The 20675-nt window shown below is 45.2% G+C and overlaps 1 protein-coding gene, 1 long non-coding RNA gene and 1 other non-coding gene across 5 annotated transcripts; 2 read left to right on the forward strand and 1 right to left on the reverse strand.

Annotated features, from left to right (window-relative positions):
* The first annotated feature begins 612 nt into the window (after window positions 1-612).
* Window positions 613-8353, forward strand: LOC100823841 (serine/threonine protein phosphatase 2A 57 kDa regulatory subunit B' theta isoform). Of its 3 annotated transcripts, XR_002962078.1 has the most exons (4): window positions 613-1301; window positions 1392-2783; window positions 5265-5558; window positions 7714-7849. XR_002962078.1 is itself a non-coding variant. In XM_010229874.3 (3 exons), exons 2-3 carry the CDS (start codon window positions 1590-1592, stop codon window positions 8071-8073), a joined length of 1554 nt encoding a protein of 517 aa, XP_010228176.1. In that variant the 5' UTR covers window positions 613-1301; window positions 1392-1589; the 3' UTR covers window positions 8074-8353. The 3 variants fall into 3 exon arrangements, 2 of the variants coding, with proteins under 2 accessions (XP_010228176.1, XP_010228177.1); XM_010229874.3 differs by lacking the exon at window positions 5265-5558 and having other exon boundaries at window positions 7714-8353; XM_010229875.3 differs by lacking the exon at window positions 5265-5558 and having other exon boundaries at window positions 653-935; window positions 7714-8353.
* Window positions 8354-8511: 158 nt separating this feature from the next.
* On the forward strand, window positions 8512-8758 carry MIR7748A (microRNA MIR7748a). Its single transcript, NR_127035.1, has one exon. It is a non-coding gene; the product is annotated as a microRNA MIR7748a (primary transcript).
* Window positions 8759-9052: 294 nt separating this feature from the next.
* Window positions 9053-11622, reverse strand: LOC112272404. The gene is made up of 2 exons (XR_002966170.1): window positions 10167-11622; window positions 9053-9415 (listed from the first exon to the last, which is right to left on the reverse strand). It is a non-coding gene; the product is annotated as an uncharacterized LOC112272404 (long non-coding RNA).
* Window positions 11623-20675: the final 9053 nt, after the last annotated feature.

Raw genomic sequence — 20675 nt, forward strand, 5'->3', positions numbered from 1 at the left:
GAACACATTTCCTTCCGTTTCATCGCAGGGTGATCTTTCATCCCATCAAAGCATTTAACAATCACCTCATTAGGAATGTAGTTAGATCACCAATAAGTAGCAAACTTTGTATCTATGTAGAGGCAAAGATCCCGCTGAAAATGATCCAGCTTGTCACCATTGAAGTCATTAGGTTAAAACTTTGCGAACTTTATCAACTTCTTTTGCATTGCCATGCCTGAACCGATCGCGTGGGCCGAAAGCATCCAACGAAGCGGCTCATAATTGAAGTCATTAAATCTGTGATTTAACTCTTCTCCCAAAGAACTGAGGACAACAATATGATCTGAGAATGTTTGGTCTCATTTGGATGAATATTTTAAAAACTAAGAACTTTTGAAACCATTAAATCTAGGCAAGTCTTAACCTTTGATTTATCTTAGCCTCTAGAACATATGGAGGCAACGAATTGAGTCCCGCTCTAAAAGTATGGATGGATATGCTTTGGCCCATACTTTGCCTTCACGGTAGTACTACCAAAAAACCGATACACACACCGTCTCAAACGGAAAAGCACACGCTTGCTTGCCTTGGATAAATCGCCATTACCGCGGATACATACATGCCCAGGGGAAAACAGCCGAAGTTTGCAAAAAGAAAAAGGGGAAAACGCCGGCAGCCAAAGAAACGGAAAGGAAAGAGGAAAACAAGTGCAAGTCCAGAAGATCTCAACGAGGCAGGCAAAGCCACCAACAACTCCCCCTTCCACCCCCGTGCTTCTTCCCCCCTCCGGCCTGCTGCTCCGAAGCATCCGCCTTCTCTCTCCACCGCCAAACCCGCTACTCGAACCAGCCTTCCAAGCCACCGCTCCTCCTCGCGCCCCACCCACTGCCGCCCGCCACCTCCGCGGCCGCAAGAGATCACTGCTCCGCCGCCGCCGCCGCAGGGGGCTATTGGTACGCTCGTATTCCTCCACCATCTTCCGCTTCAGCGCTTGCATCCGGATGGAAGGGGATGCATAGTATAGGAGAGGACTTCTTGTTTGGCGGCCCCACTTCTTGACTAGCGCTCGTCGTCTCTCTTGACCGTTGCTTCCGGTCCCGTGGTCGCTGTCGCCAAATCTGTGCTCTTTTTTCGACTCTCCCGGTGTATGATCGCTTTCGTCTGGTTTCTTGGGTTTGCACGTCGCACCGATTTGACAGGCGCCGCCGGTTTTGAAGGCAGAACGAGTAGGGTTTTAAGCAGGTTCTTCTTTATTCGGGGCTGTTGTTTCAATTGCTTCTTTTGGGGGTTGAGATAGGAGCTTATTTTGGTCTTGAGAGGTGATTACACGAATAATACCGTCATTTGTTTGCATTGTTCAGCAGTTTTCCCATCTATTATGCTGCTGACCTCTCCTTTGTGTATTGCAGGTTGGAACGGCTTGATTTGGTGCGATACCTTTCAGGTGTGCTTGCTCACAGTGGAAATGGAATTCCAGGCTTAGATATGTGGTAGTAGCGCGTGCTAAGAGGAGAAATCAACCAAGAAGGTTTTTTCAATTATTCTGAGGAGGTCTTTAAGGCTTACACTAGGTAGTGTCAGCCAACTCAGCTCGATTGGGTGATATTATGATGAAGCAAATGTTTAGGCGGCGGAAGCCTTCCAAACCATCAGATAAGGAGTTCATTGGTGGGACGAGCCCTTCAGTGTCATACCAGCTGTCAGGTCCTGGAGTCGCCTATAGGGCTACCACTAATTTGAGTACGCAACCTCCAAGTACGTCAGATACTGGGCTCAGCTACTTGAGTGGAAACTATGTACATATGCCAAACTCAAGGACAAATGGTAACTTGTTCGCTTCTAGCTTTGAACCGTTGCCAAGCTTTAAGGACGTTCCAAGTACAAAGAAACAACACCTGTTGATCAGAAAATTGAACTTGTGCTGTGTGGTATTTGACTTTACTGATCCGACAAAGAACATAAAGGAAAAGGAAATAAAGAGGCAGACTCTATTGGAACTTGTGGACTATGTTGCGTCTGCCAATGGGAAGTTCCCTGAAATAGTTATGCAAGAGATCACAGTAATGGTTTCAGTAAACTTGTTCAGGACACTGACTTCTCCACCCAGAGAGAAAAAGGTGTTAGAAGCTTTTGATTTGGAAGACGAGGAAGCAGTGACAGATCCTGCGTGGTCACACTTGCAGATTGTGTACGAGTTACTCTTGAGATTTATCCAGTCTCCAGAAACCGATGCTAAATTGGCTAAAAGATATATCGACCACTCATTTATTATAAGACTGCTGGACCTGTATGACTCTGAAGATCCAAGGGAGAGGGAGTACCTAAAAATGACACTTCATCGTATCTATGGAAAGTTCATGGTGTATCGACCATTTATTAGGAAATCTATCAACAACATATTCTACCAGTTCATCTATGAGACCGAAAAGCACAACGGCATAGCAGAGCTCCTGGAGATTTTAGGAAGTATCATCAATGGATTTGCTTTGCCACTCAAGGAAGAGCATAAACTGTTCCTTGTGAGGACCTTAATTCCACTTCACAAGCCAAAATGCATTTCAAAGTACCATCAACAGTTGTCGTACAGCATTACACAATTCGTTGAAAAAGATTGCAAGCTTGCAGATACTGTTATTAGGGGCCTTATAAAATATTGGCCTGTCACAAATAGTACAAAAGAGGCAATGTTTCTGGGGGAGTTGGAAGAGATATTAGAAGCAACACAACCTGCAGAATTTAAAAAATGTATGGTGCCTCTTTTCCGCCAGATCGCACGCTGCCTGAACAGTTCTCACTTTCAGGTAATATTAATCCCTTGTCCATGGTTAATTTTCTCCTTATGCAGTTTTATTATCCATTTCTCCTATGCACAAGTTATCAGCTTCTCTTATCCCATCATGATAATAGATTCATATCTGAAATTATCATAATAATTTGCTAACTCTACTTGTATTATTGGCAATTTGGCATGATAGCATGCTTTTTTGTGCACATATGTACAATTACAGTGTAGTAATGGAATGACATTGGATTGTTTAAGTTCCATTTGTGATGCTAATGTATTTGGCAGAACAATTTTTTCTGCAGCATCAACCGTTTCTTTATTTAGATCTGTTTTTCGGAAGGGTGAAACTGATCAATTCACCCAATACCCTCCCCCTCCCCCTTCCATTAAAGAATTCATATTAGTTTGATGCTAGCGATCCCATGTGGTACTGTGGAACACAGGTGTTTCTGCGGGTGACAGTTTTCAGTGACAAAATTTCTATGCAACGATTTCTAAAACAAATTTCTTTTAGCTTCGCTTTTGTATTCTTTAATCTTTAAACAATTAAACAACGTATTTCCCTTATATCTTATCACCAACTTAGTATCCATCTATTTGCCTGAAGGGTGACGTAAACTCAGTATACAAAAATTCAGTGAACTACTCAAGAAGCATGTTTTCTCTTTACATTGTACTTTGTACTTTCTGGTTGATCAGCCAGAGTATTTTTGGTAGTTATAGAACGTAGGCCATTCATCTGCATATGAAATAATGAATTAGATGTTTATTACTCCCTCCGACCCATGTCACTTGTCCCAAATTTACTACAAAGTTGTACTAAATCAGTGATAAGTAATTCCGGCCGGAGGGAGTACATGTTTAGTTGTGCTCTAAAGATTGTCAGATCCTTTGATCATTGCTTGTTGTGGACTCACATTGCAATTTCAAAACTAGCTGTATAAATTGGGTGAAATGTAGACATGTTGAATCCCGTTGCCGGAGGAGACCAAACCTGTGGAGGCTGGCAGTAATGCTTCCATTATCTACAAAAAGGATATGACAAAACATTACTCCGGTTCCACCATCTTCATGAAATTTCTTGCAAAACAAAAAACCAGAAACATGAACCCTGTCTGCAACACATCATTCAGCATGCATTCATACCTGCCCATTTTCTGCTAAGATATTTTCCCCAGCATTTTAGTGACACGATAGATAGAGGGTAGGAGAAACAAAGCAGAAATTGAACTTGTTTGTGGTTTGCTAATCTACTGGTTTAATTTGCAAAATTTGGCTTTCATGTACAGGGCAAATAATATTTGTGTTGTGGATTGTTCAAATTATGTATAAACATTTCTAGTTACGTGCTTTTTTCTGGATTTTGGTCACGTACTGTATCACTTTCTCCATATATCACCAAATGTATTATTACATGTCATACTAGACATTTCGCCTTTTGTTTTCGACAAATGTAGACTGTGTTCAATATGCAAAGGCATGCTTCCTTAAACTACCACATCCACCTCCAAACACTACATCGGTGCTCGTGCTCGTAATTTTCCCAGCCTCCATCAAACACTACCCTTCTCTGCACCCATGGCCTCTAGTGCCAGCTTCACCCTTCTCTTTAACATGCTATGTCCAAAATTGCTTTGATTTTACTCAATGTTTCTTTTTCAGATTGTTTTGACTCACCATGTTACCTCGATAAAGAACTAGCTCCACATAAAATGACATTTAATCAAAAGGTCTTATTGTTGGAAAAATCTGAATAAGAAAAGTTTAGGCTTTGATATCTATCCCTATGTCTACGTGGATCTCCTCCTGTCCCTCTTCTCTCCTACAGCTCTACACTTCCCCGTCACACCATCTTAACATCATCCATGAACTATTCAAGCTGGTTAGGTGGAAATCTTTTGTGTATGGTATAATCTTTTATTTACATCACAAGAATACAAAAACAACGGACAAAGTGGCATGCTTTTGAACACCGTCTACCTTACAGGTGGAGGAAGTCAAAATTTGAAGATTAATTTAAGTGCTTATTAGAATGCTATAATGTCCTTGAACTGGATTGTCACAGATGAGCAGTTTTTATTTTTGTGATGCATCAAGAATAGATTAGGCCTGGGCATTCGGTATATTCGGTCTTTTCAGTTTGGTCTATTCGGTGTTCTGGTCTGTCGGGTTCCAAGAAATGATGACCGAATTCCTGAAAAAAAAAATCAAGGACCAAACCCAAATAGACCGATTATTTTGGTTCGGTCAATGCCTCTACGGTCCCCCGAATAGACAAAACAACATGGAGATCCTTGTTGAGGGCGACGTGCAGCATAGCAGGCTGTGCTGGATCTGGTAATCGGGCTCATGGGCTATCAAGGCTTGCAAATTTGTCTAGGTTTTTACATAAATTTTGGATGTCAAAAACCAAACCCGAACCCTGAATAAGATGGAAAAAATAACTGAACCCAAGCCATGATGACCGAATAGACCAACAACAATTCGATCTATACAGGATGAGGAGCAACGAGGGAAGGGAGGGGTGATGACGGATTCATGCTGGATGGATGGTGACATCATGGAGGTAGAGGTTCACACACTATCGTGTTTGCTGGAGGTCGAGATAATCACGCAGCACTGCATGGGAGGATGGATGGTGGTGCCACGCTAGGAATAAGGTCTCGCTATCATGCTAGCCAGAGGGCGCATTATGGGTGGTAGGCTTCCTGTCTCCATCAGACTGGGTGAGATGACCGCGGAGCGCGGTGCCGTATCCAGGCTGCTCATCTACGATCTGATGGCTTTGGTTGTAAGTTTTCATATTTGCACCACAAGCTCATTTTTGACCTGATCCGTCTCCCTATAAGTATGCCAGAGTTAGTAATATATTCTAGTTGGACAAAGAACACCATGCCATGCACATGATATAGATGTTAATATGAACTGTAAACATGAATGTCCAATTATTTATAGTCTCCCTGCAAGAACCTATTATTACTACACCTTTTTGTGGCTAGCTATCTATGGTGTCATTCTCCAGACAAAAGGTAGGGAGAAAAGGAGTAAAAGTTACTCCTGCAATGTGGTGGGATTGAATCATAGGTAGTACCAGTACATTTATTGGGGTAAAATCATTTTTGATGTGTCTAGGAAGGAGCAATTATCTGTTGTTTACCTGAAAACTGCTTGTGCATCGAAAGACTTGAACTGTGAGTTGTAAATTATATGGAAATCTTCTTGAAGCGTGAACTGTACATGAAGCTGTGATGACATCTAGAACAGGTTCACGGCCACACATTAGGAGAGTCCAGGAGGAGTCTCGATGAGGAGGACTTGATTAGGAGTAATGGAAGATCAGATGAACATAGAGTCAATGTAATGAGTAGTTATATAAGGAAAGCAAGTTCTCGGGAGCGAGCCTAGCTCACTTGTTTGGGGGAGTGAATGTACTATCCCACCACTTGGGATCAAGTCCTCACGGATGCGAATTTAGGTTCCTATGTATACCGTAGGGGTCTCCTTACAGTTTTCTTTCAAAAAAAGGACATCAAGTTCTCATAGAAGGCAACGTCATTAACTGAAAGCTATAAATAGGAATAAACTATAATCTTTCATCAAGCAAGAAATAAACATCCAGCCCTTCAAATTGCTAATCCTTACTCCTTTAATTTCTTATGTCACGATCGTGCGTGCCATGGAAGGTGTTCCATATAACGCCTCTATATAAATTGTTTCCATTATGGTTTAGGTTTAAATGACATCTGTTAAGAGGGTGTTCCATATAGTGTCTTTACATTGGGCTGCTGTGAATGAAACTGGGCCAACATGAAGAGAAGAGAAGAGCCGGAGCGTGTTTCTGTAATCAACATGAGAGTGTTTCTTTAATCAAGCCAAAAGTAAGCCTCCAATCGAAGAGAAGTTCTTCCGAGGACATCAGGGCAAATGCCTCTTCTACCTTCCATTAATGGATGACTCAGCACTGAAGGACAACCTAAATTACATCTGAAAGATGAATTTTGAGAGGGGGGATACACACAATTAGTAAATATGAGGATTAGCTTAGAAAGAGTGCAGGGGAGTTCGGTAAAGAAAGTCATAGAGTTCGAATCCTAGAAGGCAAGTTCAATTAGTAGGGGGCAGCTCGTCCTTACATGCAACACCCATATTACCTTTACAGCAATGAGCGCCAACATCAGAAATCCCAGATACTTTGTATTATCATCACCCAATAGGTGTTATGAAGTGTAGAATGTTGAACAACATCAGCTTTTCTCCCCTCAAACCAATTTAATTATTAGGCGTCTAGAAGTAATTCAATATCTTAGGCTCCATTTGGAATTTGTGGATTACAATAATCTCGTTTGCCTAAATAGATTTTGCCTATTTTACTATTTGTTTAACCAAAATTCTCCTACTTCCATAACCATTTTCCACAGCAGGTTATAAAATAAGTCAGTCACAAACTGGGCCTCAGTAAGCAAAAATTGAGCACAAACATATTTCCCCTTCCAGCAAAATAACATTTGTTCAACAACTGCAGACCTTCAATTAATGAACGCCGTGAGTATTATTCGTTGCTGTTGTGTTTTGCCATGTGAATCCTTTTTAGAGTCATTGGTTTGTATTATTCCCTTGGCTGAACCATGGAAAATATGAGTCCCAATCAGCAGATCCTGAAGTAACAGGTAAATCAAACCTAGTTTGCCCTGAAAAAAAAGGTAAATCAGACCTAGTGATCACAATTGATAGCACTATGGGGGCATGACCATATGCATAACCAGTACTGTGCATAGCTATCACTCGTTTGGGTTTCCCATCATATTACAGAAAACATTGCTTGAGTATGTTTCTAGATTTAAATGTTTTGACATGGATTTACATATTTTGTATCTGGTTATCCATTTATTTTACGTATGGTAGTTGCTCAAATGTATTGATAGTAACTGTACTTCTGCTCCTTTTAGGTTGCTGAGAGAGCATTATTTTTATGGAACAACGACCGTATCGAGAACTTGATTAATCAGAACAGTAAAGTGTTATTGCCTATCATCTTCCCTGCACTGGAGAATAATATAAATGGGCACTGGAATCAAGCTGTGCAAAGTCTCACTCTTAATGTCAGAAAGTTATTCTCTGATTGTGAGCCTGAACTATTCGCCCAATGTCTGGGAAGATATGAGGAAGAGAAAGCTAAAGAGGCGGAGCATAAATTGAAGCAAGAATCGACATGGAAACGCCTGGAAGAAATTGCGTCATCAAAAGCGACAACTGGCGAGGCTGTCCTTGTATCTCGAAATTTGCCTCGTCTATCGTCGACTGTGTAGCAAATTATTTAGAGGGTAAACAGGTTTACTTTTTTTTTGTTAGGTTGGTTGGAATTGGAGAATTGTTAGGTATCATGTGGTTTATACTATTTGTACCCCTATTGTTGTTAGGTCCTTGGAGAGTCGTGAAACATTGTACAGGATTTATTTTGTACATACAAGGTATATGAGGGTGTGCAAATTCAGGAATATATTAGATTAGAGACATTTGAGTTGCAGACAGCATCATCATTTCGGGAAGGCAGATGAGCCCCGCCGTAGAATTGCTTTAGTTTGTCAATCTCGTCATGGTTCAGCTAATTCATTTTGTTTTTCAACTAGCTAATGTAGCACTTCGTGTATGTATGTTTGTAGGTGCACTTCGTGAGAAAACGGCGATCTTTTTTCTTCTTCCAAACCGGGCTCGCCCCTCGCCATTAATTGGTCAACGGAAATAAGTTTTTACTCCATCCAACAACAAGGGACGTGTTAGCTTTTGTTTGACCAATACTTTGATCATAAATTACTGTATTAATAAATAATTATATGACATAGATTCATATCCATTGTATTCCTACTCAAGAATATTTGCTTATGGCTATGATTTTGATCACGTTAGTCACATATTCTTGAAGTAATTTGTGGTCAAAGGCTTGGTCAACTGAAAGCTAATATGTTTTCTATTGTTGGACGGAAGGAATATAAGATTAAAAAGAGAAGTTTGACGCACTAGCAGAAACCTGGTGTTTAAGCCTGCAATCGAAACTTTAACCACAGGACAAAAAGCTGCTGGCACCCACTTCTGGACATTTTTTTTTCCGAAAAGGAGGAAATCCCTCGGCTTCTGCATCATCGATCGATGCACACAGCCTTTGTATTATTGAAGTTTCAAACGACATGCAAAGCTCAGAAAGTACAACTCAAAATTTAACAAGCTAGGAAAGACCATTACTGATTCGTCGTCCTGAATCCGCACCGGATGACAACTCAGTCGGCACAATTTTTGACAGACAGAGGGCTCCCACTCCGGTTTCATTTAAAGGAAATCAAGTGTCTTATACATAAATAGTCTGAACTTAAACACTCACAGGAGTTGGCTCAGCTAAATAGAACTGAAACCTCCTCAAATATGACAACCGGTGTAGGCCAATTGATCTATCCCTATTACAAACTGCTCATAACAAAGACTCCGGCTTCACGATAGGGTTCAGCAACACCACTCCATGGCCCCCCTCGGCATTTCAGATGACAAGTGACAGGAGTCCAACCTCTCAAGTGATGAAAAACCGTCGCCACGACTTGCCACAACCTCCCAAAGCACGAGTGAAGTAGATCCAGAGCAGCATGTTCCCGCAGGCTAGCCCTTAAGTCAACAGATGAGCAAACAACAAATAACACACGTGAAAGCTCATTTGGCAATTTGTTAGCACGCATCATGACGAGTTTTTCACAATGTCCAAATGATAACTTCCAGCCTCACAAGAACTAGGTTTGTCTCCCCCTTGTTAAATTGTAAAAGCGCCTATCCAACAACTCTTGAAAATAGCAAGGATAAAAGAGAAATCATAGCTATATTTGAACACCATTCCACAGAAAATGCACCAAAGAGCAAGAAAAAGGCAGACGATCCATGCTTTCTTGCCTAGAGCAAAAAAAAAATGATGATCCCCGTTTCCCCCTCAAGCTTCTTAACACAGCTCTGGTAGGAATGCTACAATTACTAACTAGTGAACTAAAAGTTATAGGGTCTTCCCTCCGAATTAGCCGAAGGAGAATCACCCACCACCCAACAGAAAATCTCTATGAAACATCTACAAATATATCGATACCAAAAGTGAGAAGAAACAAAGAGGGAAAATAATGGCTAGAGGCATGGCTCCTAACCAATTATTTTCCCAAATCTCGTCTTCCCAATCATATGAAACAACTACAGCAGCTAAGAAAACCTCTTCTCAACATTCTAGATTTCACTTTCTAACTCAAAATTTCATAGAAAAAAGATATCATTTGCATATTGCAAAATGACACAGCCTAAAGATTGAAGAAAGATCAAACCTCATCTCTTTCGTCCAAACAACAACTAAACTAAACTAAAAACAGTAACAAGAAAATACCAAGCACAGAGAAAGAGGAGGTACAGCCGGCTTGAATCCCTTCGAGGCCAACCATGGAACCCACGGAAGATCAAGACGACAATATATACCACCCACCAACGATAAAAAGTTCCTCTTCAAGTTCCCTGCGGAAGTTCCACCCCAGCGGCGGACGGGCCGCGAGAACCTTGAAGAAGAGGAGGCCAGTGGGTCGATGTGCTCATCCCCGACGATCCCCGGCGCCGAGACGGACGAGACGAGCTCATGCGGTGCGGAGAAAGTGGCGCCGGCGCTCTGCAGCCGCTGCACCTCCTCTCCCCAGCACGCCGGCACGGCGTCGGCCCGGAGCTCACTCGGGCGGCAGATCCGGGCAGGAGACGGCGGATCCGGTCGGGAGGCCGTAAATCCAGGCGGCGGCACATCACTCCCAGCGTCCCGGCGGTGGCGGTGGATGCCGCGCCCGAGTGCTCTCTCCGAAGCAGACGAGGTGCGGTAGACACGGGGGTGGGGGGGTGGGGGTGGAGCAGAACCGGCGGAGTATGGAGAAGGGGCTGGCGGGCTGGTGGCGCCGCCACCCGGAACCCTAGTTCCGCCATTTTTTTCCCCGTCGCGGGCCCTCCCGTTTTTTCCCCCTCCGGACCAGAGAGCTCGTACCAATTGTCGACAAAGTGGCAGCAATCACACCACCACCACCTACAGCGGCAACATCCAGCCCTGCCGCAGCCATAGCGGCACAGCTAGGTCCAACCAAAACGATTGCAGCCGCCCATCAGAGCGACACCAGCAACCTGCTGCAGTCCACCGTGCGGCAGACCATCTCCATCTACCTACCCGCCAACAAGGAGATGGTCACCACCTTGCTACACCTGGAGCCCGCCCTGCTGCAGGAGGTCCCCTCAATTTGGCGACCTTGCCGCTGGCCACCAATCATGTCAAACTGCTAACCGGCACGGACACGACATTGCCGCCGCCATAACCAGCAATATGACCACCAACACCCGACGGAACAACGCCGGCGCCAGGGCCCAAACAACTTCCGCCTCTGCAGCAGCAGTGAATCCAACACCTTCAGCACCTCCAACGAAGGCGACCGAGGCCGATTCCCCGAACACAACACGTAAAGCCCCATTTGAGCATATCATCGAACACTTAATGTGCAGCCTGCTCACTTCCTTGCACCTGCACACAGAAACATTTGCTCCATGTCACTCACAACTACAGCGAGGCACGCAAGGCAAACTTCACACTTAACTCAAAAGTATAATAATGTTAATAATATGAAATAGTTGTCAGAAAATTATGATTGAAGTGTAAATCACAGTAATCAAGGTATAAAACATTTAATTTTCATTTAAACCTATGTGTTTGCGTTCTACTAGGTTACAATGTATTGGGGGTGAGAGCCCCAGTTTCTTCTCCCGTCTTCCCGAAGACTCCTGAGCCCTATTCCCCTTCGTCTCCCTTCGCTGGCAGCCCTCCCATCCTCCTCCAGCGGGTTCGCCGGCCGGAGCAGCGGGGGAGGGAGGCCCGCCCCCCCCCCCCTCCCCCTTATTTATGTATATTACTTCGTTCTTTCGTTGCCTTAGGGGCTTGTGTCGCCATGACGTACTTCCGATGCCGGGTCTTGCATGGTTGCCATGGCTGCCGGCTGGAGGTGGCTTGCCGTCCTTCTCCCGTCGCCATGGAAGCTCCTGCAGCTGGTATCGGTGTCCCTTCCTTCTTAGTTTTCCTAAATAAAATCCGCCCCTCAGATCTGGATCTGAGCAAGCTTTACCATGGCTGCTTATTGGGGCTTTTCCCGTGGTGGTCATTCGTGAGGCTTTCTCACGCAGATTCCCCTCCTCTCTTCTCCTTGTCGACTATCGGCTGCGAGGTGCTGTAGATATTTGATTGGGGCTCTTTGTTTGGAGATGGCTGCTGCCGATTTTGGGCGAATACTTGGGCGAACCTTCATGGTGAAGTTGTTCTCCTATGGTGTTCTGTTGTCAGCTCTGCTCTTCTCCATTTGCGTTTGTGCAGGGCTGTCGATGCTACATCTTTGCATGCTTTATCTTCATACAGTGCTATCAATGAAGCATGGAGAAGATGCGTCAGTCGTATTGCTGACTTTGTTCGAGTTGTGCACCAAAGACAGATCAGTGAGTTCTTGCTGTTGCACCTCAGATATGACAAAGTTGGCGATTCAGGGTGGGGTTCGGTGACGCTCATTCGATATCTACAACCCTACCATCTACCTCGAGTGCACAAGCCAGAGCGATCGCCAGGAGAGCCGCAGGAGAGGCATCAACTGGCAAGCACGTTTGAGGCCCTTGAAGGTATCAGCTGCTGCTTTGCTTCAGACTACTCATTTGAACAAGCTGCTGGCTCCTGCCGATGCCTTCTGGGACTGATGTTTTAGTTTTACTCTTCATGTGTATCTTTTTCTGTATGGGTGTGCTTTGCCTTGTTTAGCTCTGTTCTTCAGAGCTCCATTGCTTGTAGCCTGGATCCTTGACTTAATATATTTGGCTGCTTTTACAAAAAAAAAGTTACAATATATTGAAAAAAGTGATTTTTCATTTAATGCCGAAATGTGCTGAAAATCCAAAATATGTATGAAATATAGTAATTTGCTCTAGAAAATTTGAAATTCTTTGAGAAGAACAAGTAACATGTAAGGTTACCAAACAAAAATTCTTATATGTTCTAAACCTTTATTTACTAATGTTTTGGACCCAACAGTTGAAATTTGGATGAAACTCTATCAATGGCGGGTGAAGCAAAGCCCGCCACTAATGCTAGTCATTAGTGTCGGGCCACGGGTGCCCGCTACTGATATGTCGCCACCAAGTTTGTTTTTGCCACAAATACATGAAAATTATATCTTGCCTTCCTTCCCATCAATCAACAGCCGAATAGCCCCTCACATGAACTCTAGAAGAAAGAGGATGGCAAGACACGACTCTCGAAGCAAGAACTCAACAAATTTACAAACATATATCGTTGAAATTTTGATTTTTAAAATTTTTGGTTTCACTGTCGGCCTCGAGGTGCCCGACACGGATAGTTATGGCAGGTTCTAGGCCTATCTGACAAGCTACCGCTCATTTTTTTTCGATTTTTTTTGCCTTCCTTTATCCAAAGCGGGACTCATAGTGACTTGTCTTCAAACTCATTTTCTTTTTAGTATTTATTGCATTATTATTTTCAGTATTTTTTGCATTATTATTTGCGGGTCGTTTCTGTACGAAAATTATTGTAACTAAAGAAAACTCGAATGGATTTTGAAAATACACATATATATATAGTTCATCTCTCCAGCATTACATATAGAAATATATGAAAATACATATGGAAAATTATTTGTCCACGCTCTTGGTGATCTTCTCGAAGGACTTGGTACATCTCTAGTGTACCGATCAACGATCAGAGCACTTCCACAGAGACTTGTACCGTCGGCGGCGGTGGTGTTGGTGACGGCGACGCACGGCATGCCGGCGGTGCCGTAGAAGCTGGAGACGGAGCTAGACAAGGCGCCGGCGGCGGAGGAGGCGGTGGCGGTGGTGCAGGTGGCGGGGCCGGTTGACGTACCACCGGCGAAGGAGGAGGCTAGGCGGGCGCTGGAGACATGGCCTTCCTTTTACGGCCACCTCGCTTGACGCCAGACGTTGGCGGAGGCGGAGGCGGCGTCGGAGTTCGACGTCGTGGGGGACACCGGCGGCGTCCACGACCACGGCGACCAGTGCAGTGCTGCTAACTATGGATTTCATCTTCGTCCGATGAGGTGAAGAATGCCGTCCGTTGGTATGGACATTCTCTGTTGAGCTGCCTATTCTCCGCTTCAATGGAGTAGCACTGGAAGGAGTCCCCAGACCACCGCGCCATATCGATGGATCTTTGCTAGCTAGCAGGGAAGAAGGCTAGATGCAAAGGCCGGAATGATGGCACGAAATATATATAGACGTAGAGCTCTTTCGAGAGACTTTCGCACGCCTCCGCAAGTCAAGCTCCCTATAAATTAAGGAATATTGAAGGATAGAGGGTGCGCGGGAACACATCAGTTTCCCATGCAAGGCCTTGCAACTACCCACGCACGTCGGTTTCCCATGCAAGACTGCCGCGCACGCCTCCGCAAGTCAAACCGCTCCGGCGAAGAGTCTCAGAGCATTCATGCAAACCCCTTTCAAAGCCCACCACCCAACACTCATCACCGGAAACCACTCCCCTTCCCCTTACCATCGCTATTTAACCCGGCGCCATGGCACTACTTTTTTCTATTCTTCTCCTTCTTCTACACATCTACACCTCTCTCCACTTCTTCTATGCGGTTAACCAACGGGCAATGGCATTCCAAGGCCGCACCTTCAACCCGCTGCCCCACACGGAGGAGTAGTTGTTCCCACCGGGCGTTCTTGTGGAGCGTACGCTCCAGGTGTGGGCGATGTCGCGCAGCAGGAGCCCGATGCGCTGGTCAGGGATTTCCTCCACACCGGGTTCTTACACCGGGAGGCCGTAGGCCCTCCAATGTACCGCGTGGAGCAGCTCCGAGAGGATGGTGTCGACACGGCCATCCTAGTGCACCTCACCAATAGTCACGACGCTGAGTACCTCCTTGGCCGCGTGTATTGGTGTGGATGCGAGTTTATCGCATTCACGCTGTACAACGTGTACACCAACACGGCGAACACGTTCCCCCACGCCGGCCAGATGCACGGCCTCCCGGAGGTGGCGCCTATGGAGGGGCCTGCCGAGCCTGGCGTGGCAGCGGAGGAGGAAGCCGGCAGCCAGGAGTGATCGGCCGGCGTCGTTGTGATTGTAAAGTTTTATATTAATGTCGTTAAATGTTAGAATTTGCACTGGATGTTTTATGATGATGAATTGCTGTGGTTAGTAATAACCGCTATATTGAACTGCTTGTGATGTGATCGCTTCCATAATTTTGCATTAGAGGTGTGTTTTGCTTTCTTCGATTAAGCTATGTAGACGCCGCTTCCCTTCGTAAGTCTCGCCGGTGAGCCCAGGAAGGCGTATCTGGCGGCGGCGTTGCCAGTGATTCCATTCGTTCAGTATTGCCGGCGAGCACGGAGGCGTATTTGGCGGGGGCGGGGGCATATTTGACAAACAACCCTAAATCGGTCCTATTTGGGGTAGGCGGGGAAAGGGATGAGAGAGATAGGCGACGGACCCACCTGTCATTCGTTGCGTCGCCCCACATGTAAGTTAAGTCGACCGCCCCGACATGTCAGGACGTGGCCCGCATGTAAGGTAACCAGACACGTTAAGACCTGCCCGCTTGCACTGTCTCCTCGCAGCCCCACACGTTAGAAACGGGGCTCCGGCCCCACCTGTCAGCACTTGCCACGGCCCACCCTTCGGAACCAAACGGTCAAAGGGGTTTGACCGTTAGCAGGTGCTCCGTGAGGGCATTTGCGAGGAAACGCGAAACGAACGAGTGTAGCGACGAGCATTGTTTCTGGCGTCGGGTATAACTGAGTACAGCTAAGAGAGGAGGGCACAGAAATAAAAAAACTTATTTAAATGGCATGGCCCATTCTTATTGCTTATATTTTCAGCAAACATAGGGTTTTTCAAATATATTTAGCTATCTGACAACTTAAACACATCGGTGGACTAGATCCACATGAACCTCAAGCTCTGCGGCTCGCCTCATACCGGACCTCTTCCTTCTGCACTGCCGCCGTGTTCCAACCGCAGGTGCGGTACGTGAGCCAGCTGAGAGAGACCGTTGGGCCGTCCCGGTGCCCGATGAAGCCACGTTCAGGCTCGAGATGCTTCTCTCTGTCGACGACGACCGCGCCAACGCCCACACCGGAGAGTCGCTCCTACCTACCGCCGCCCAACGTAGTAGGTTCCATGCAGCTCAATGCGTCCACTGGTTTTGCATGGGCTAAGAAGTCCACACACCGAACGGTGTGGCAGCGTCTTAGTTCTTCCGAACCCAAGCCCATCACGAATATTTATTTAAATGGCGTGGCCCATTCTTATTGCTTACATAGTTTTTTTTCAAATATATTTAGCTATCTGACTACTTAAATTCAATTCAATTTTTTATGTAGCATATACTCCTGCAGCGACGCGCGGAGTGTCCTCTAGTTACCAAATGTGGCTGATACCGTGTTGGTGCCACGCTGATGACAGAAGCGATGGATATGCCCTCGACGGCGGCAAAACCGGCAGTGAATGGCATTCCTGCAGCAGAAAAAGTGGTGGCCCGGTTTAAGACAGCGCGTGCACTCTTGCCCAAGCCCATTATGGGGCGATTCTGCCGCAGAGAAATTCTGTGATTCAATGCCCCTGGTGTTATGAGGCTCATCAACACCGTTTGAATTGCATGCCTGACCGTTGCCGACGGAAACTGAAGTCGTCGAAAAACTGATTCACCATTCCTAGCCGGAGGCTCATTGGCAGTGGGTGGGAATTGGAACTAGACGATAAAAAACAGTAGTGCAAGGAACAGTAGATTTGCCCTTCTGCTGAAGATGAAATTTGCGCAGATACTCTTGCTTTTCCAAAGCGATGTCCTCAGCCGAGTAATCGCATCCGTCAGGTCCTACTCCCTTCGTAATAGACCATGTCGAGAAGGGTGAATCAGAGTCCACAGTCCCCAGTATCTGGAATGCAGATTGCGTACCAATGGGGACAAGATTAGCACCTGAAAGCAGGTTCTGACCTCAAACAGCTTGAGCATAGGATTTGGGTGACTGCCATGAATTGGCTTCCTCTTGCTCCCATGCGCTGAATTCCTTCACATAGTCCAGACCCCCAAAGCCCCAGAGATGAAAATGCACCACAAAAGATGAACAGTCAAAGAACAAAAGCTTGGCAATATGAAAACCAATGAACCGGCTAGTGACAAAGAAGCGGTAGGTGCGATCTCGAAGGTGAATGACCCAAAATTCCACAGGGTCACCACCAAGACAGACATTGAGAAGGTTCGCAACCGAAATCTCATCAAGCCGGAATTTGTAAAATCCGGACGAGAGGATGCAGGAACAGTGATGCGTTGATGCCATCGACGCCAGAGTGTCTGTCGGAGCTGCACCCCTGGGCGGCGATCAATGGAGAAAACCGTATCTTGGACAGTGTCAGCAGATGGAAAAGCCTGCCTGGGTCTCTCCTCCGGGCGACGCTCCATGGCCGAGAGATCAAGCTGAGCCGCCATGATGTGTCCGGCAGGCCAGGCTAGGCCGCCATAGCCTCAGATCTCTCTCCTCCCTCCTCAGAGCGAACTGTTACCGAGCTAGTCCAATGATCGGGACATAGTGGACATTCTCGAGGAAAATAAGCAAGTTACTGACAGGGAGATCATTATTCCACCTGGTGGTTTTCGAGAATCTAAAGTTGCTTCGCTTCTTTGCCACTATCATGCCAAGGGTGAGTTTTGCAGTTCCCGTTTCTGGAATCGACTTGTGCACTTGACTAATGGCCTGGCCTACGCGACAGTTCAATCTTTTTAAGAACTTTTCTTCACTAATTCATGATGAACTTCCAAAACATTTAGACTGAACTTTCACGATACAAAACATATTTCCAACAATGGAGACAGATTAAAAAAACAATCAAGACAAAATGCCAAAACTTTTGAACAAACTAAATTTAATAGGGGACAACCAAGTGGAGACTCCTAGTCCTACAAGGTCGATTCCGACCACCATATTTTAAAGGAACTTACCAAAAAAAATCAAGAAACACTTCCGATTTTTTTGAAGGAACTTCTATAATTTTTAATAAACCCCCAGCAAAAAATTATGTGAACTATCAAATTTTCTAAATATACCAAACTTCCAAACATAGACAAGCATTCAACAAAATTTCGGTAAAAACAAGAAAACAAAACCTAGATCGACGAGCAACGACTGCTGAAAAGTTGTCTGATTTTGGCCACCCGAAGGTTATATTTCCCGTGGTGCGCGACCTGCTGGCCTTCTTGGTGACCGGATTAAGACGCACAATCTCACTTCTCCTAAAATGAAGATGGAGATCTGCACATCTATAAAAAGAAGAAGTTCGTTGACTCGAAATTGCTCTTCTCATGATATTCCTCAAGTTCTGCACGTTCAGGTACAGAAATGCCAAGTCCTGCAAGGCTACAATGACAGCTGGCCTGCAAAAAATGAGATTAGAAATCAAGAGGCAACATCTCAACGGAGGTGGAAAAGATTTACTAAACCACATCTCAATGGAACTGGAAAAGATTTACTTAACCACATCTCAATGAAATCAAAGTTCAGGTGTGAACGGTCTTTCCTTGTGTTGGAACCAGCCCACTCAGGTTCAAGTCCTAAATTTGGTATAGATGTTTGCATTTATTTTAGGATTTAATCAGCACTATTCTACCTAATGGCTTACAACCAATGCCCAAGAAGTAACAACACTCGTTGACTTGTTGGTGCTCGGACCCCCTCGGCCACTAACCAAGCAGGTGGAGATTGTGCAACTGGTGTTGAGTCAGGCAGTGGTTTGCCCTACGACGATGTCGGAGGCACTCCTCCTCTAGTCCTGTTTTGTTTGACTAGATAGTTTTTTTATTAGGCGCTATAGTTCTTTCTATTTCCTTTATCATTGGTCTTCCAGTTATCGAAATTGGATTATTTGGTACACGTCGGTCCGTGACGTGACTATCTTTCCCCGCTATAGACACTACTACAGAAAGGCTTATCAGTAACGGTCAGAAAAGTGCATCATTAACGGTCGAGGCCGCCGTTACTAACTTCCTGCCAGTAATGATGGGTATCATCAGTAACGGTCGCTCCGACCGTTACTGATGTACCATCATGAGTAACGGTCACAAGGACCGTTACTGATGTACCAATCATCAGTGGCGGGCGGCCCGACCCGACCGTTACTGATGATGACCATCATCAGTGACATATCAGTAACGGTCATGTTTCCGCGCCCGCCACTGATGATTGGTATATCAGTAACGGTCGCTCTGCCACATCAGTGCCGGGCGAGCGACCGACACTGATACATTTTCAGTTATTAAAAATAATAATTAAAACCACAGAAAATACACAACATTTATACACAGAAAAATACACAGCACATATATATTTGGAATACACAGCATAGCACAGCACATCACATCACAGAAAAATACACAGCCACATCATTTAAAGCATACAAATGTATATAAAGCCGCATCATTAAAAGCATATAAAGAATACAAATGTATCTCACTTCACGACATTGATTACAAAGTGTCAAAATTTCATAGCAAAATCAAGTTTGAAGCTATTGTTATGGGTGAACCCTAGTAACCACTTGTTCCACGCGTTTGTAGAAGTTCCCACTAGGCTTGATGACCTCATTGTTGATGAGATGGGCGAACTCCCTTTGAATGTTATACACGACCCATTTAGGTCGATGTGCCATTGTCATTCGAGGCTGCCAGTACTCTTCCACAGCCGCGATTGACCCCTTCCACTAAGGCTTGAACATGTTGGCATTCTCCATAAGGATGTGACGGCAGTAGTAGCCACAGTACACACTGCCGACCGGCTGTTGCTGGCAAGGGAACCTGTGGTTGTGGTGAGGCTCGTCTTTATAGCCATTACCAGCTAGTTTTCCCTTGCTTGCAACTTTCCAGTCAGTGTTAATGAGTCATTTGATGGGTTTCCAGTAGCAACCTCGAACATCCTTCTTCGGAATTAGTGAATCGAAATAGTACACCGCGGACCAAGGCAAGCAAATGAGTAGTGTCACCCAATGGTCTCTGTTTTCAAAAGAAACAAACTTTAGTATCTAAGGGTGTATAAGAAAGACTGAATTAGAAAAATAAACGGTTCCATATATAAAATTCAACTTACTCCAAATTAAGGAAGAAGAGGATAAAGTTGTGGTCCGTGTATTTCTCCAAACATGCCACCAAGTATTTAGATGCCAGGGTTCTTGAGGGATCCTTTTCTGGCTCAAAACCGATGTCACCGTAGTTGAACACCGCGGGTTCTAGAATGGCTACTTTTTTGACCTCCATTCGCCGCATTTCCCTTATTTGGTAGGCAGACCACAGCTTTAAGAGGTTGATATCAAGCTTTTGGCGGTTGAAGAGGTGGAAAAGTTCGTTGAACTCCACACCAAAGGTGATAGGACGTTCCTGAATGGTCCCAGTTTCTTGGTCAAAGAAGCCATAGTCTTGTGGGATCCGAACATTGATTTGTTGGGCATGCTGTTGAGAACCAGCTGATGCTTGCATGTAGAACTGCTGAAGCTCTTGCATCTCTCTGGACACGGCACGCAGGGAAGCTTCGGTAAGCATCGGTCTTCCAGCATAGTAAATAAGCACTCGGTCAAACTCCCTAGCCACGAAATAGGATCCATCTTCGAATCTCTGGCCTTGACGGGGGTTCTTCATGAGAATGCCAGGCCTATTGTCTTCCCACACTCCAGTTATGTCAGGCACATAGTGCATCTCATCTTGCTTGACATTCGAGGAGTTCTTGATGGTCTTGCCGCCGCGCCCTCTCTTTTTATGCCTCCTCTTATTGCCCCAATCCTTTTGCTCCTCTGCCTTGTACTTGTCATCGATCT

Source organism: Brachypodium distachyon, chromosome 1 (assembly GCF_000005505.3).
Source record: "Brachypodium distachyon strain Bd21 chromosome 1, Brachypodium_distachyon_v3.0, whole genome shotgun sequence".
Lineage (NCBI taxonomy): Eukaryota > Viridiplantae > Streptophyta > Magnoliopsida > Poales > Poaceae > Brachypodium > Brachypodium distachyon.

Excerpts from the sequence above, each read along its gene's own strand:
- LOC100823841 (XM_010229874.3), top strand. The coding sequence starts at position 1,590 with ATGATGAAGCAAATGTTTAGGCGGCGGAAGCCTTCCAAACCATCAGAT. Across the intron at positions 2,784-7,713 it reads TGAACAGTTCTCACTTTCAG|GTTGCTGAGAGAGCATTATT; the intron begins GTAATATTAATC and ends TGCTCCTTTTAG.